The sequence below is a fragment of the Mastigoproctus giganteus genome, chromosome 1, assembly GCF_048544385.1.
Source record: "Mastigoproctus giganteus isolate SK-2022 chromosome 1, ASM4854438v1, whole genome shotgun sequence".
NCBI classification, from domain to species: Eukaryota; Metazoa; Arthropoda; class Arachnida; order Uropygi; family Thelyphonidae; genus Mastigoproctus; species Mastigoproctus giganteus.
This window is the reverse complement of record NC_143575.1, coordinates 38262014-38274772: the sequence shown is the minus strand read 5'-3', so window position 1 is coordinate 38274772 and position 12759 is coordinate 38262014. Positions and strand designations below refer to the sequence as shown.

The window sequence follows — 12759 nt, the reverse complement described above, 5'->3', positions numbered from 1 at the left end:
TTTTCCTTTCTGGGACTGACTATTTATATATCCTCACTACTGAAAACCAGAAATATTCCTTCACTAATACCAGATCCTTGACATTAACTGTTTTATCTCTATAATTCTCCCTCTACTACTGGTTAATAAATAAATAAATTTCTGTTTATTTTTAAAATGATTCAAGCTAGAAGAGTTTGTATTTACCATTACCACATACATGTTCAATTATTAAGGGCAGTCAGATTTTCATTGCTATAGTTCACAGTGGGCCATGCAATTTTCATGGTAGCATATGGGTTTTAAGTAACATTCAAAAAAAAAAAAAAAAAAAAATATTGGTTTCCATATATTTCATATTGCATCACATTGTTTCTTGCATAAATTGGTTTCATTTCTACACTATGAACTTACTACTCAAAGTTGTAAACAAGACCCTAAAATAAAAATTAGAAGAGAAAGTTTATAGTAGATACAAAATAATTCAAATAAGTTTCTAAATTAAATTTATTTAATTTGTTTCACAATTTGCAAGAGGAGAATCACAATATACGATGCACAAATGCATTATACCATTCAGGTGATTGCAAAAATCCGCCATTGATAACAACAGAAATTTGTACAGTTTGCTCTAAATTGTCTTTATAGACTAAACTTAGTTCAGTCAGCTGAATGATATTGCAGTTACCTGGTAAGTTTTAGTCTCTCACACTTTGTTATGCCTCCCAAGCATATCCTGGTCAATAAAGGCTTTGAGGCCATGGGAAAAATTTTCAAGACTAAAATCATTAAAAGTAAAATGAGAATTAAATATAACCTTACAAAAGGAGAAAAAAATAGAATTTGAGAATAGTTATTTACAAAGCTTGGTAACGGTGATATTTGTCATGAATTAAAACTAATAGAGATAAAATAAGAGTTTAAATTATTATTTTTGACAGTAGCAATTATAAATTTATTAAAAGAGATCTTCCAATACAGGGTGGTGCAAGAAAAGCAAAAGTTTCCAGTAATAGTTACAATGAACAGAAGAGTAATTCCAAGTATGCTACATATGGATTTTAAACTTTTCCCATACAAAATTCACTCTTCAAGCCATGTAATAAAAACGAAAAGTGATGAATGGAAGAATGTCCGAAATGTGGCCTTAGTTGCTAATGCCTATCACTTTTATTCTTTTTAATGCTTTTTCTCTTCAAATGGCATTGAATAGTAGTGCTAACTTCAAATAAACAGGACTTCTAGAAATATAATGTTGTTTATTTGTAATGGAGCAATCTTTGCCACTTCATCAGTGAGAAGTTAAGTGCCCCATTACTTCATAACCTGACAGCCCGATAACAGTTTAATGAACAAGTTGAAAGTGCTGAAAAAACTCCTGTTTCTGCATGCTAAAAATGTTAGTTTCAGCAGTTAATGCAGGAATTCTCGGAAATAATAGAAGCACCAGACAAAGGCCTGCTTGATTATTCAAGAATCATGCTCAGCAACAACCCTCAGTTGTGTTTTTGTAGTGACTAGGTAACATGTATAACTGGTGTGTGACAAAAACCAGTGTTGTACTTAACTTTGATTTTTAATGATAAGATTATTATAATAATCCTATAATTATCATAATAATCATTCTTATAAGATTCATTAAATAATCAACATGTAATGGTATGAGATTGCTGTTTGAATTCTGCTTGTTTGTGTGATAGTAAAATAATTGCAATATATAAATTATTTTTTTTGATAAAAAAAACATATGAATGAATTGTTAATGAATCATACACAACTGTTTCCTTTACTGCTGGATTCAGTACTGCACATTTCTCCGTTGTATCAGTTTGATTGTCTTGGTTATATTTGCATGCAGTAATAATTTGATAGATTTCATATTTATATAAGCTCTCAAACAGTCAATATATGTTGTTGTTTTTTTGTGTGTGTGTGTGTGTGCATGCGCGTAGGCTTATATCCATTCCCGAATGCGTGCCAAAACTTCAGACTTCCTAAAGGTGCTGAATAGGGCCAGGCCAGAACCTAAAAACGTTGAAAAGAAAACAATAACGTATGTATAACTTTTCAGAAAATACATTAACTTATTAGACTGCTGAAATTTAATCTTTCCAGCTTATTTATAGAAGTCATATATCTTCCATTTATGAACAATATATAAAATATACTTCACATTAGAAATTTACTTTCTGGTTAACAATGAAATTAACTTAAATTAAAACTTGTAAATTACCAACTTGCTCTTTATATATTAACTTACTCTTTATAATTTTTTGAAATTCAACTTCATTGGGAAAATACTATTTAGGTTCTTCCTTAAAATGATAAAATCACATTAGTGAAACTGAAATTCAGCTAAGTTCTAATATAGTTAAACAAATAACAGATAATTGCTTTGATATTAATATTTAGTGGCAGACCCGATACTTATAACATAGGAACTACTGAGAACATTTGTAATAATAATAATTTATGCAACTCTTCATTGATTAACATAGAGCATACCTTATGGTAATCTTGAATGATAAAATATGTTATTGCTAACTGATATTCAAAGACCTTAATTGACCTGTCTCAGTTGGCACGTACAATGGCAGACAAAAAAAACTGCATCACTTGTGAATTTTGCAAATAATGTGTTTTAGCTGCATTGTGGGTTGCAGAAATGTTCGAAATATGTTTGTTAGGTGGGATATGTATCTCTGTGAATGAAATCCAATAAAAAGACTCCACCTGATATACCTAATTGTCATAATTATCTTCCCAAAAGATAAAATGCATAATTAATGGAAATATGAGAAATCATGTAAATGGCAATCACGACAACCAAACATACGTTTTATTGCATTTACACGACAAGTTAACATAATAGTATTATGTAAGTCGGCGAAATAAGTCCTCAATATTTTATTGTTCCTCCTCGAGCTACAATTACAGCCTTGCAGTGATCTGGCATAGAGTTAATCAACTTCTGGATATATTGTTGCCAAGTTTTGTGGTACCACACCCTTACAATGCTCTCCTGCAGCTGAATTTTACTTGTTGGCATCTTCTGAGCAATTTTAAACATTATCTACCAGCAATTTTCAATAGGGTTCAAATCTGCACTGTTGCCGGGACAGTCCAACACTGATGCCAGCATTTCTGAAGCATGACTGCACCTTAAGGGGAAAAAACGAGGGAAAACATTGGTGTGAGTATGTTTTAAGCCTTGTGAGACGAGAAGACAAACACATCATTAAATCTAAATAGCATAAAAGTTACAAATTTTGCTGTGTCAAGATGCTGAGTCCTGTTGAAAAATGCAGTTTTGGACATCTGTGTAGTGATCCCTAATAACGGGTTTCAAGCACTCCTCCAAGATAGCAGTGTAGGTTTCTGCATTCACCCTTCTGTTAATTAACTGCATAACACCGACTGTAAAGCCAGCTTATGCAGTCAGGATGGTATGCCTCTGCTTTTCATCTTTTGACCTATCGCTTCCCATCTGAGCCATGCAGGTTGAATTTCAATTCATCAGGAAAAGATGACAATGTCCCATTGCTCTTTTGTCCATGACATGTTTTAGCCCAAGCAAGTTGCTTCTTCCTCATTTGTTGGGTCAACAAAGGCTTCTTGGGCCAATAGGCACATTTCGGAAGCCATCTTTGGATAATTCATGTACTTGTTTCAACACCAGAGGCCATCTCAAAATCCAGTTTTAGATCAGGAGCACTAGCACTAGCATGGCGATTACAAAGGCATAGCCATTTCAAATATTGATCTTGGGAAGGCATAGTCACTCTCTTGCAGCTTGATCCAGGTTTTCTCTTCACATCACTGGTTTCATGCTTATAATTTCAGCACCCGGGATACTGTTGACTGGTGGCAGCCTATTTTATCAGCAGCACACATAGAAAGCCCTTTCTGGGACAGAAATAGCTACACTTTTTTTTTTTTTCTAGGTGTCAACTGAACATATGGAGCCATGCTTACACCTCTGCAAAACAGGATACTAATGAGCATGTACACCCTTCCAACGCTGTATTTATAGAAACGGCTGATGCAATACCTTGCAATTACTGTCTGATACAACAGAAGCATTATCTGACACAATACCTTTGCTTTGCGACAAACAGAATGACTGTAATCAAACAATATCTTATACGTTTCACTACAAATGTTACTTTTTTTAAGGTGATGCAGTTTTTTTTGTCCGCCACTGTATTTGCTGCTGCTTATGAAGTGATTTTTGTGGAAGCAGTGACTGTTCTTGCAGAACAGCCTGTGCCAAACTATTATGATGTTTTGGAAATACATGGTTTCCTATACACTGCCTGCCTGCAGTGAATATTCATCAGCTTCTGAAGGCTGTATAATTTCAATCCTATTCAGATAGTAGTGAAATTTAATACACTATAATTTATAACCTCCCATCACGTAGATGATCATCTGCTTTCAAACATATCACATGGCTAATAGACGCTCTAGTCTATCCTGTTGACGTACAGGGGTGGACAAAATAATGGAAACACCTCTAATAAGAGTTACAGGTATGCATTAATATGGTGTTGAGCCACCCTTTTTGCTTTTAAAACAGCTTGTATTCTATATGGAATAGATTCAAATGAATCTTGAAGTGTAACTGTCTTAAGATTATTGGACCATTCTTTGTGAAAGAACATTTCAAGCTCCTTGAGTGATGGTGAAGGAAATCTGCTTCTTATTCTCCTCTCCAATTATGCCCACAGTGGCTGAATAATGTTTAAGTCTGGTGATTGTGCAAGTCATGGGAGATTCTTACCCTCAGTTCCACTCCTCAAACCAACACAGTAACTCATGAGCTGGATTTAGGGAACAATTTTGACATAGTTTATTTGGATTTTACAAAACATTTGACTCAATTCCTCATGACAGGTTACTGTATAAGTTTGAACAGGTTGGGATTACTGGTAAGGTTCTAAGATGGATTTTGTTGGGTGGCTGCAGGGCAAAAGGCAGAAGGTTGTGATTAATGGATATTCTTCAGATTGGTGTAACACTAGGAGTGGGGTCCTTCGAGAATTGGCTCTTGGACCTCCGTTGTTTCTCATTTTCTAAAATGACATCAACAAAAGGATAGAAGGTGTGATGTCAAAATTTGCAGATGACGTAAAGATTGGCAGAGTCATTAATGATCAGTGCCAAGCAGCGCTCCTTCAGGATGACTTGAACAGATTTCAGAGATGATCACAGAAGTGGCAGCTATGTTTTAATGCTGCTAAATGGTCTTACACATGGGGAATAGCAACCCCCAAATAAATTATACACTTGGTGGGGTTGAATGAAAAACAGTGGAGGAGGAAAGGGATTTGGAAGTTACAATACGGACAGATGTGAAGTTTTCTGAACAGTGTAAACAGGCAGCCAGGAAAGTCCATGGTGTCCTATCAATGATTTATCCAATGTTATCCTGTAGAGACAGGGAGGTCATAATCCCACTGTATAAGGCAATTATAAGACCACATTTGGAATGCTGTTCAAGTATGGAGACCTCATCTGAAAAAAAGACATTGAGCTTCTTGAAAGAGTCCCCAAAGACAGACAACTTGAATGATGAGATCAGCAGAAGGATGACCGTGAAGACTCCGATTATGTGGGCCACAGAACTTGGCAACCAGGCTCTCTGAGGTAATCTGATTGAGGTTTATAAGGCTCTGAGAGGGATTAGTAAAATGAATGAAGGTGGAATTCTCACTGTTAGAAATAATTCCAGAACTAGGGGTTGTAAATTCAAGTTACAGAGGTTGAGGTTTAGACTAGATTGTAGAAAGTTTTCTTTTAGCCAGCTAGTCATTGATTGCTGGAACCAGTGGCCCTCACAGGTGAGAGAAACGTATAATTTATATTTTCTTATCTACTTAGTTGTGTTTTTTTTTTTTTTTTTTTTGCCAAAACAATAAGTCTGTAGTTTCCTTGCACTATATGCCAAAAACTATAAGATTGGATATATCTGTCTGTGTGAATTGGGACATTATCACCTTGAAACATGGCATCATTTGTGGGAAACAATGTTTGCAACATGAGATGAACCTGCTCACTCAAAATGTCAAAATAATCAGTGTTAATTGTTATTGCTGACTAAACCATTGATTCTTGTCCTCCATATTAGAAGGTTGGCACAAGATAGTCAAGATGATGCTTTTCCTTTGGCATTCACCAAACATAAACTCTCTCTTGTGTTGGAAAAAGTGTGAATAATGATTCATCCGAAAATGACATTTCCAATCGTCCAGTTTCTGTGCTCCTTAGACAACTGCATCCTCTTTATATCATTACCATCAGTAATGAGTGGCTTGGCAATAGCAGCACTACTATAAATTTAAGCTTTATGGAGTTCTCACCAAACTGTTCTGCTAGAAACTGGATTGCTGAGATTCACATTAAGTTCTCCATTTATTTTTGAGACAGTTTATTATGTTTTTGAGTTAGTCCTTTTCATTGTCTGGTGGTCTCTTTCAGTCAGCTTTGATTTTTTGCCACAATTCGTCCTATCAGGTTGTAAATACACACCTACAGTAAATACACACCAACAATTTGACCTCTGTGGAATTTAGACAAGTCAGTTATTTTCTTCATGTACTTTTTTATATTAGCTGTTATCATTTTTCCTTCACAGTAATACCTGCAAGAAACAAAAAAAAAAAAAAATCACCATTGTATGTTCTTAAATACATCATAAATAAATAAATACAACCATTACAAAAACTACTACTTTTATATCAGGTGTTGCCATTATTTTGTCTACCCCCTGTATGTATAGCATGTGGTGATATGGTATTCTCAAACACTGCACTCTGGATGGGTGTCTGTTGAACCTCCCTTATATTTAAAAATTCATTTGCGTGGGCACATTTGAAGAGCAATTTTAGTATTAGTTTCACAGAACTAATTTGATCCTAATAATGGCTGTATTACTTGCCATCCGTATGGAGAAGGATATGGATTTGAATCCCATTGATGATATGACGTAGCAAACGCTTTGAAGACCCTTAAAGCAAGGCCAAGTTAGCCAGCCTTATGCAGTATGTAAGATTTTCCCATCTTTCTGCTATGAACAGACAAACTAACGTTAAAAGACATGCTGTTTAAAAACAACACAGGGATGCCCCACAGCCTGAGTTGTCTTGCCTGCTAATTCAGAACCTTATTTCTAACCCTGATGTGCATTCTTCTCTATCTTGTGACCTCCTCTGACCTTATGTGGTTGTCCTGGAGTATAAACAGAAAATTTATTTATTGTATTTCCATATAAGACACCATAATTTAGCAAAGATTATTTAGGTAAAAAAAATATTTTTGAGGAACTGATTTATTTTATTGCACATATCACATTACTTCTAATTCTTTTTAAACAAAAAGCAATTTTATTACACATATGACTTTTCTTATAATACCATACATACTACTAAGGTGAATCAAAAATATTTTAATTATCTCGAAATTCACATGCAAAAAATTATTCTAATTCATCTTTTAAGGGCAATAAAAGAAAAAAGGAAGTTTTTATTCATCCTCAAAACCAAGAAATTCATCACTGCTGTCATCCTCATCATGATGATCCTTGTGGTCAATGCTAGTGTCTTGTAGTGAACTGTCATTCTCATCACAGAATATCATCTCTGCCATCCAAGATGTTACAGATGCTCTGCTTCTTAAATGCCTTCGATTGTCTCAGTCTTTGCTGCACTCAAGGATTTTTCCCATTGTCAATGGGTAAAAAATGAGAAATTGTTCACCTCTTCATATGACCTGTAGGTGTTAAGTTGTGTTGTCTTCATCCATTTAGGCCATTCTTTCTTGAAAGTTTTAAAAGGCTTGTTAATAGAAACATCCAGTGGGTGTAGTTGACCAGTAAGTCCACCCAGAATTACTTGCCACTGCAACTACTGGCTGTCTCTATTAACAAGCCTTTTAAAGCTTTCATGAAAAAATGGACTAAATGGATGAAAGCACCACAAAAACTTTTCTTAATTCCAGATGGACTTACAGCAAGTTGTTTATAACTCTTCCCCCCCTCTTTGTGGCCCGTTTTAGGTGCATGAAATTTATCCCATACCAGTAGGGCTGGTTTCTTGAGAAGGCCACCAGGATGGTATGCCTACACTTTTCCTATGATAATTTGACTCCATCTATCCCCTTAGGATGAACAGAGACAAAAGTACCTGGTGGTTCATCAGTTTTTCTCTTGAATATGAGAAAAGGTGAAAGTTTAGTTCCATCAGCATTATAGTGTCTTTTTGTCACCTGATGCCTTCACAGTTACTGATTTTGTACCCTTAATATCCACACCTTCTATTTGAAGGTACATCAGATATTAAAGGTACTTCATCCATATTACTAATTTGGCCAAGCTTACTGTTTGTTTGCTTCCTAGCATTAATTGTAAATCTGTAAAATTCCAGGATTTGGTTTTCGTATTATTCTGGCATTTTCTGGGCTATCCTTGTTCATTTCCTCATAGCTAAGCTGTTTTGCTTCATAAATCTATAACACAAATTTGTTGTGCCACTAGAATTATTAAGTCCCTTGGCTGCTGCTCTGATTTTTGCCTCAAAAATGATTGTTTTTGTTGACACAGATATACCACAGGTCCTCTGCTCTGTTACCCAGCTCTTCAGTTCTTTCTCAAGTCCTGCCCATTTTGCTGTTGGTTGATGAAGGTTATGCTTGTTTTTGATTGCCATACTGAGTTTATCCTCTTGTTTCTGCCACTCCTGGATTATCTTCTCTGTTGGTGGTGGCCCAAAATGTTTTTCTACAGCTCTGTTTCCATGTTCATTTGTGTAACTGATGACTTGTAATTTGTAGCCAGTTGTGTAAGCAAGCCTTTTCTTTGTTGATGCCATTATAATAGGGTATTGGTAATCTTAAATTTATGATTAAAGTTGAATCAGTGTGCACATGTATAGTGGCTATGGCTATACCATGAAAACCATTAAAAACTCTAAAATCATCAGCAAGACAAGACATAACAACATGCTTGTTTATGATAGCTTAAAATATATAGAGTTTCCAGAAAAATGTTCCTTAATATATTTACTGAAATACAAAGCATATATTCAATATGTTTGATTTCTGTAAACTCAACAGGCATGGGAGAGAATAAGTCATTTGAAACAATTTCAGTATATGCACCATTGGCATTAAAAACATTCAGAGTTGTATCTGATGTTTTATTACTCCAGTCAGAGTTTCTTCTCGACTGTTAAAATTTATTTTTTCAGTTCTTGAACTGTGTATAGATTGTTTTTATGAAGAGTTTACTTCTCCTAAGAAGTTACATAAGAAGTTGTATGAATTCAGATATGAAGAGTACAGTGGCCAGGATACACACAATTTAGCTTCTGAATTTAAGCAGCAAACATTCCCTCTTGCCAACAGCTACTCTATAAAGTAAGTGCTATTGGAAATGTACCTAAGCACAAAATGCAGTTTCAAGAAGCACAATTTCTTCTTAAATTCAGATGTGTTTGAGTGTGTATTTATTCTCTGATATTAGCATAGCTTTATGTTATCGTGTTGTTCACCTTTCTGATACATTTGATGGTGAGTCTTAGATATTTCATCTTTATGTTTATGAGCGTATAGATATGTTAGCTAGAGGGCTGAGGTGAAGAATGCAACTGACAGTCTCTTTGATAAGCCAGTAGTAGCAAACCATTAGTACACTTGCCATGGTGTACAGAAAAATACGCAGGCATGCATTCATCCATAAATAGTTTACATTATTAAAAAATATTAAAAATGGCTTTTTTTTATTATTATTATTATTATTTGAAGGCAAATTTGCTTTATGGTCTGTCAGTAACATCTGTTGGTGAAAATCATAAGTGTAATTGTGTGAAGAACTATACAACAGTAAAGTAGAACTATACAACAGTAAAGTAAACTTTCAAGCATTGTGCCACTCACTAATTTTAGTTGTTGTTTCCTTCCCCCCCCCTCCCCCATGGCGCACAAAAATTGTTATACAGTGGATTCCAGTTATTTGGGCCACTGATTAATTGGGGCAGCCGTTTATTTGGAACAAATCTTAAAAAATAGAACCCAATTGAGAAAATAGCCGGGGTTTACTTCACTTAATTGGGACAACATGCCATTTAATCGGGGCAGGAGACTGCAGATTACTCAAGATTACCTTATAATTGTCTCTGACCATACCACGTGGTTTGGTTGGATTTCTGGAGATCACAACCATAAAACAATTAGCAGGCTCCTATTTATTGGACTTTTCCTTTAGTGCAGTCTATTATAAACAGATAGTAAACTCGACCTTATTGAATTTGGGATACCGATAGTTGGAATTCTGTGGGTTTTCATGTTATGGTGAAATGTGTTTCTCCTTCCATGAAATCTTCAATCATATAAAAAACAAATTTTCAAAATCTTCTCTTCATTCCTATTTTTTAAACTTTGTTACTGTTACTCTGTTCTCACTTGCAAGTATCGTGTTACTTGCAATTTGTGTGTGCGCCATGTTCTTTGTTATTGATTGCTTATCTTTTTTACTGTTTAAATTTTAACCCCCCCCCCACCCACAGATGTTAGTGAACAGAAATATCAACTAGATGGTATGTACATATTACAGTACGTATTAATTAAGCAATGCACGTAAGAATAAATTTATTTTGCTAACCTGTGGAAAATATTCTTCCGATTTTCACGTATCATTTAATTTTTTAATTAGTAAGATAATAAAGTGTAAATTTGTGCTTGATATATCTTTACTTTTATAGCCTGTGGATAATTTTACTCCTATTTTTGCTAATTAGAATTGCTGTTTAATAGAATTAAAATTCAATTCACAAATGTGATCACAATGACCGGCGCTTACTACATATTGTATGGTGAACGGTACTTTACTTTGGTGAGTCCATCGTAATGTGATTTGATCGTACAGAAAATCAATCGTAAAGCGGGGGCCATTGTATTTTTAACTATTTACATGAAACTTCGCATAATTGGGGCAGCTACTTAATCGGGCCAAAATGCACTAATCCCAATGTGTCCCAAATAACTGGAAATTACTATTTTGTTTTAGCTTATTTTTGACACATAGGCATAAAAGTTTTTCCATTCCTGCACTGAGTACAGAAATATCTGGAAGCAGCACATGCATACTTTTCTCAGTGATGTTAAATATTAGTCTAAAACTGAAATATATGTTTTGTTTAGCTGTAATTATGGCCTATTTTTTGATGAATTTTACATTATTCCTAAGTGTTCTAGTTAAATATTTTCAGTATTAAATTAACTGTTTTTAAATTGTTTTCCTTTTCTTTCTTTCTCTCTCCTGTTTTTTTTTTTTTTTTTCTTTAGAGGAAGGACGTTTATTAGGACTTGATACCAAGATTACTGTTATAGGAGGAAGATGAAAATGAATGTATACATATGCATTTGCTGCCTAAAAAAATTAATTTTCTGAGGCAGATGTATAAATATATTTGATATGTTTACATTAGTTTAAAAAGCAGTTGCTGAATTTTTCTTCAGATAGGTTGAAATAGAACACCATGAAGTTAAGTACATTCTCGAATGATTCTTTAATAGTGAAGTTGAGCTACTACTGCTTTTATCCATTATGTTTAAAGTATGCTTCCTTTTCTTTGGACAACATTGTAAAGATCATTAATCACTACTAATTGCAGCCTTGTTCATAATTTTAATCCAGTATGCAATAATGATTTTCCTAGCTGTATGTAATTCACTGAAGAATGACTATCATGTTGCTTTCTGATTTTCTTTGTTAAATTAAATATTTAAAGGGGTTTGCCACATGAAGAATGTGAGAGAAAGATTAATTAAATTGCGTTACATTTAATGGCTTTGTACTTCATTTATCACAGTTTTTTTTTTTTTTGTGTTCAGTGATTCACAACCTTACTAGCATTCATAAGTTTACTTAATTTACACTTTCAGAATATTGAATGTCCAAATTTCATTATTGTTTTTTTAATATACATATGTAATTCTCAATGTAATTCCCACATATTTTCAAAAAAAGAAAAGAAAATGAACAGTCAAATTATTCCTCTGAATTTGACTAAGTCGTTATCTCGCAAAAAAAAAAAAATAAAAATAAAAATGTAAATAATGTTTTCATAAGATTTAAATTTTTCCAGTAAATATCCTTGAAAAATTATTTAAATGATATTTTATTTTTAAGAATAGAAATTAAAAAGAAAAATCTGTTAGTCTTCCTTCCACTAATGAAATTTTACATTTCAGACATAGAAAGTTAACCAAATAACTCAGGAAATTAAGGTAAAGTTATTTTTGCTCACTTACTAAAAGAAAATTTCAGATAATGGTACACTGATAAATCTCACACCATGTTTTTGAAAGAACCATCTTCATGAGTTAGATTCCTCAAATACTTGGTTAAATTGCACAAAACACTGTGATACTTGCTGTGTGGTACATGGCTTGTTACAAATGGCCTTGGTGAGAATCTATACACTGCCACAAAAATGCATGGCCTGTTATTAACTGAATATTTTTCAGTTTAGCTGCAAAACAATGAACTTGTCAACTACAGCTAAGATCTGTGAAGAGTATAAAGGTCTCTCTCTCTCTCTCTCTCTCTCTCTCTCTCTCTCTCTCAATTATTCTTAACACAAGAATAATTCTGTGCCACTCTCTTGTTCACTTTATAGTTTGTGCAGTTTCACTGCACAAACTATAAAGTGAAACAGTAACTGTAGCTAGTGATGTCATATTTTAAAAACATATCTTTAGCATAATCTTGTTCTCTTGTGG

The 12759-nt window shown here is 34.0% G+C and overlaps 1 protein-coding gene across 1 annotated transcript in view; it reads left to right on the top strand.

The window, feature by feature from the left end:
• Nucleotides 1-11751, top strand: part of Arpc2 (Actin-related protein 2/3 complex, subunit 2) — a 93580-nt gene extending 81829 nt beyond the window's left edge. The window contains exons 9-10 of the mRNA XM_090379609.1: nucleotides 1932-2032; nucleotides 11320-11751. Of these exons, the coding sequence (XP_090235735.1) occupies nucleotides 1932-2032; nucleotides 11320-11344 (126 nt within the window). The 3' untranslated portion in view covers nucleotides 11345-11751. The remainder of the gene's footprint in view (nucleotides 1-1931; nucleotides 2033-11319) is intronic.
• Nucleotides 11752-12759: the final 1008 nt, after the last annotated feature.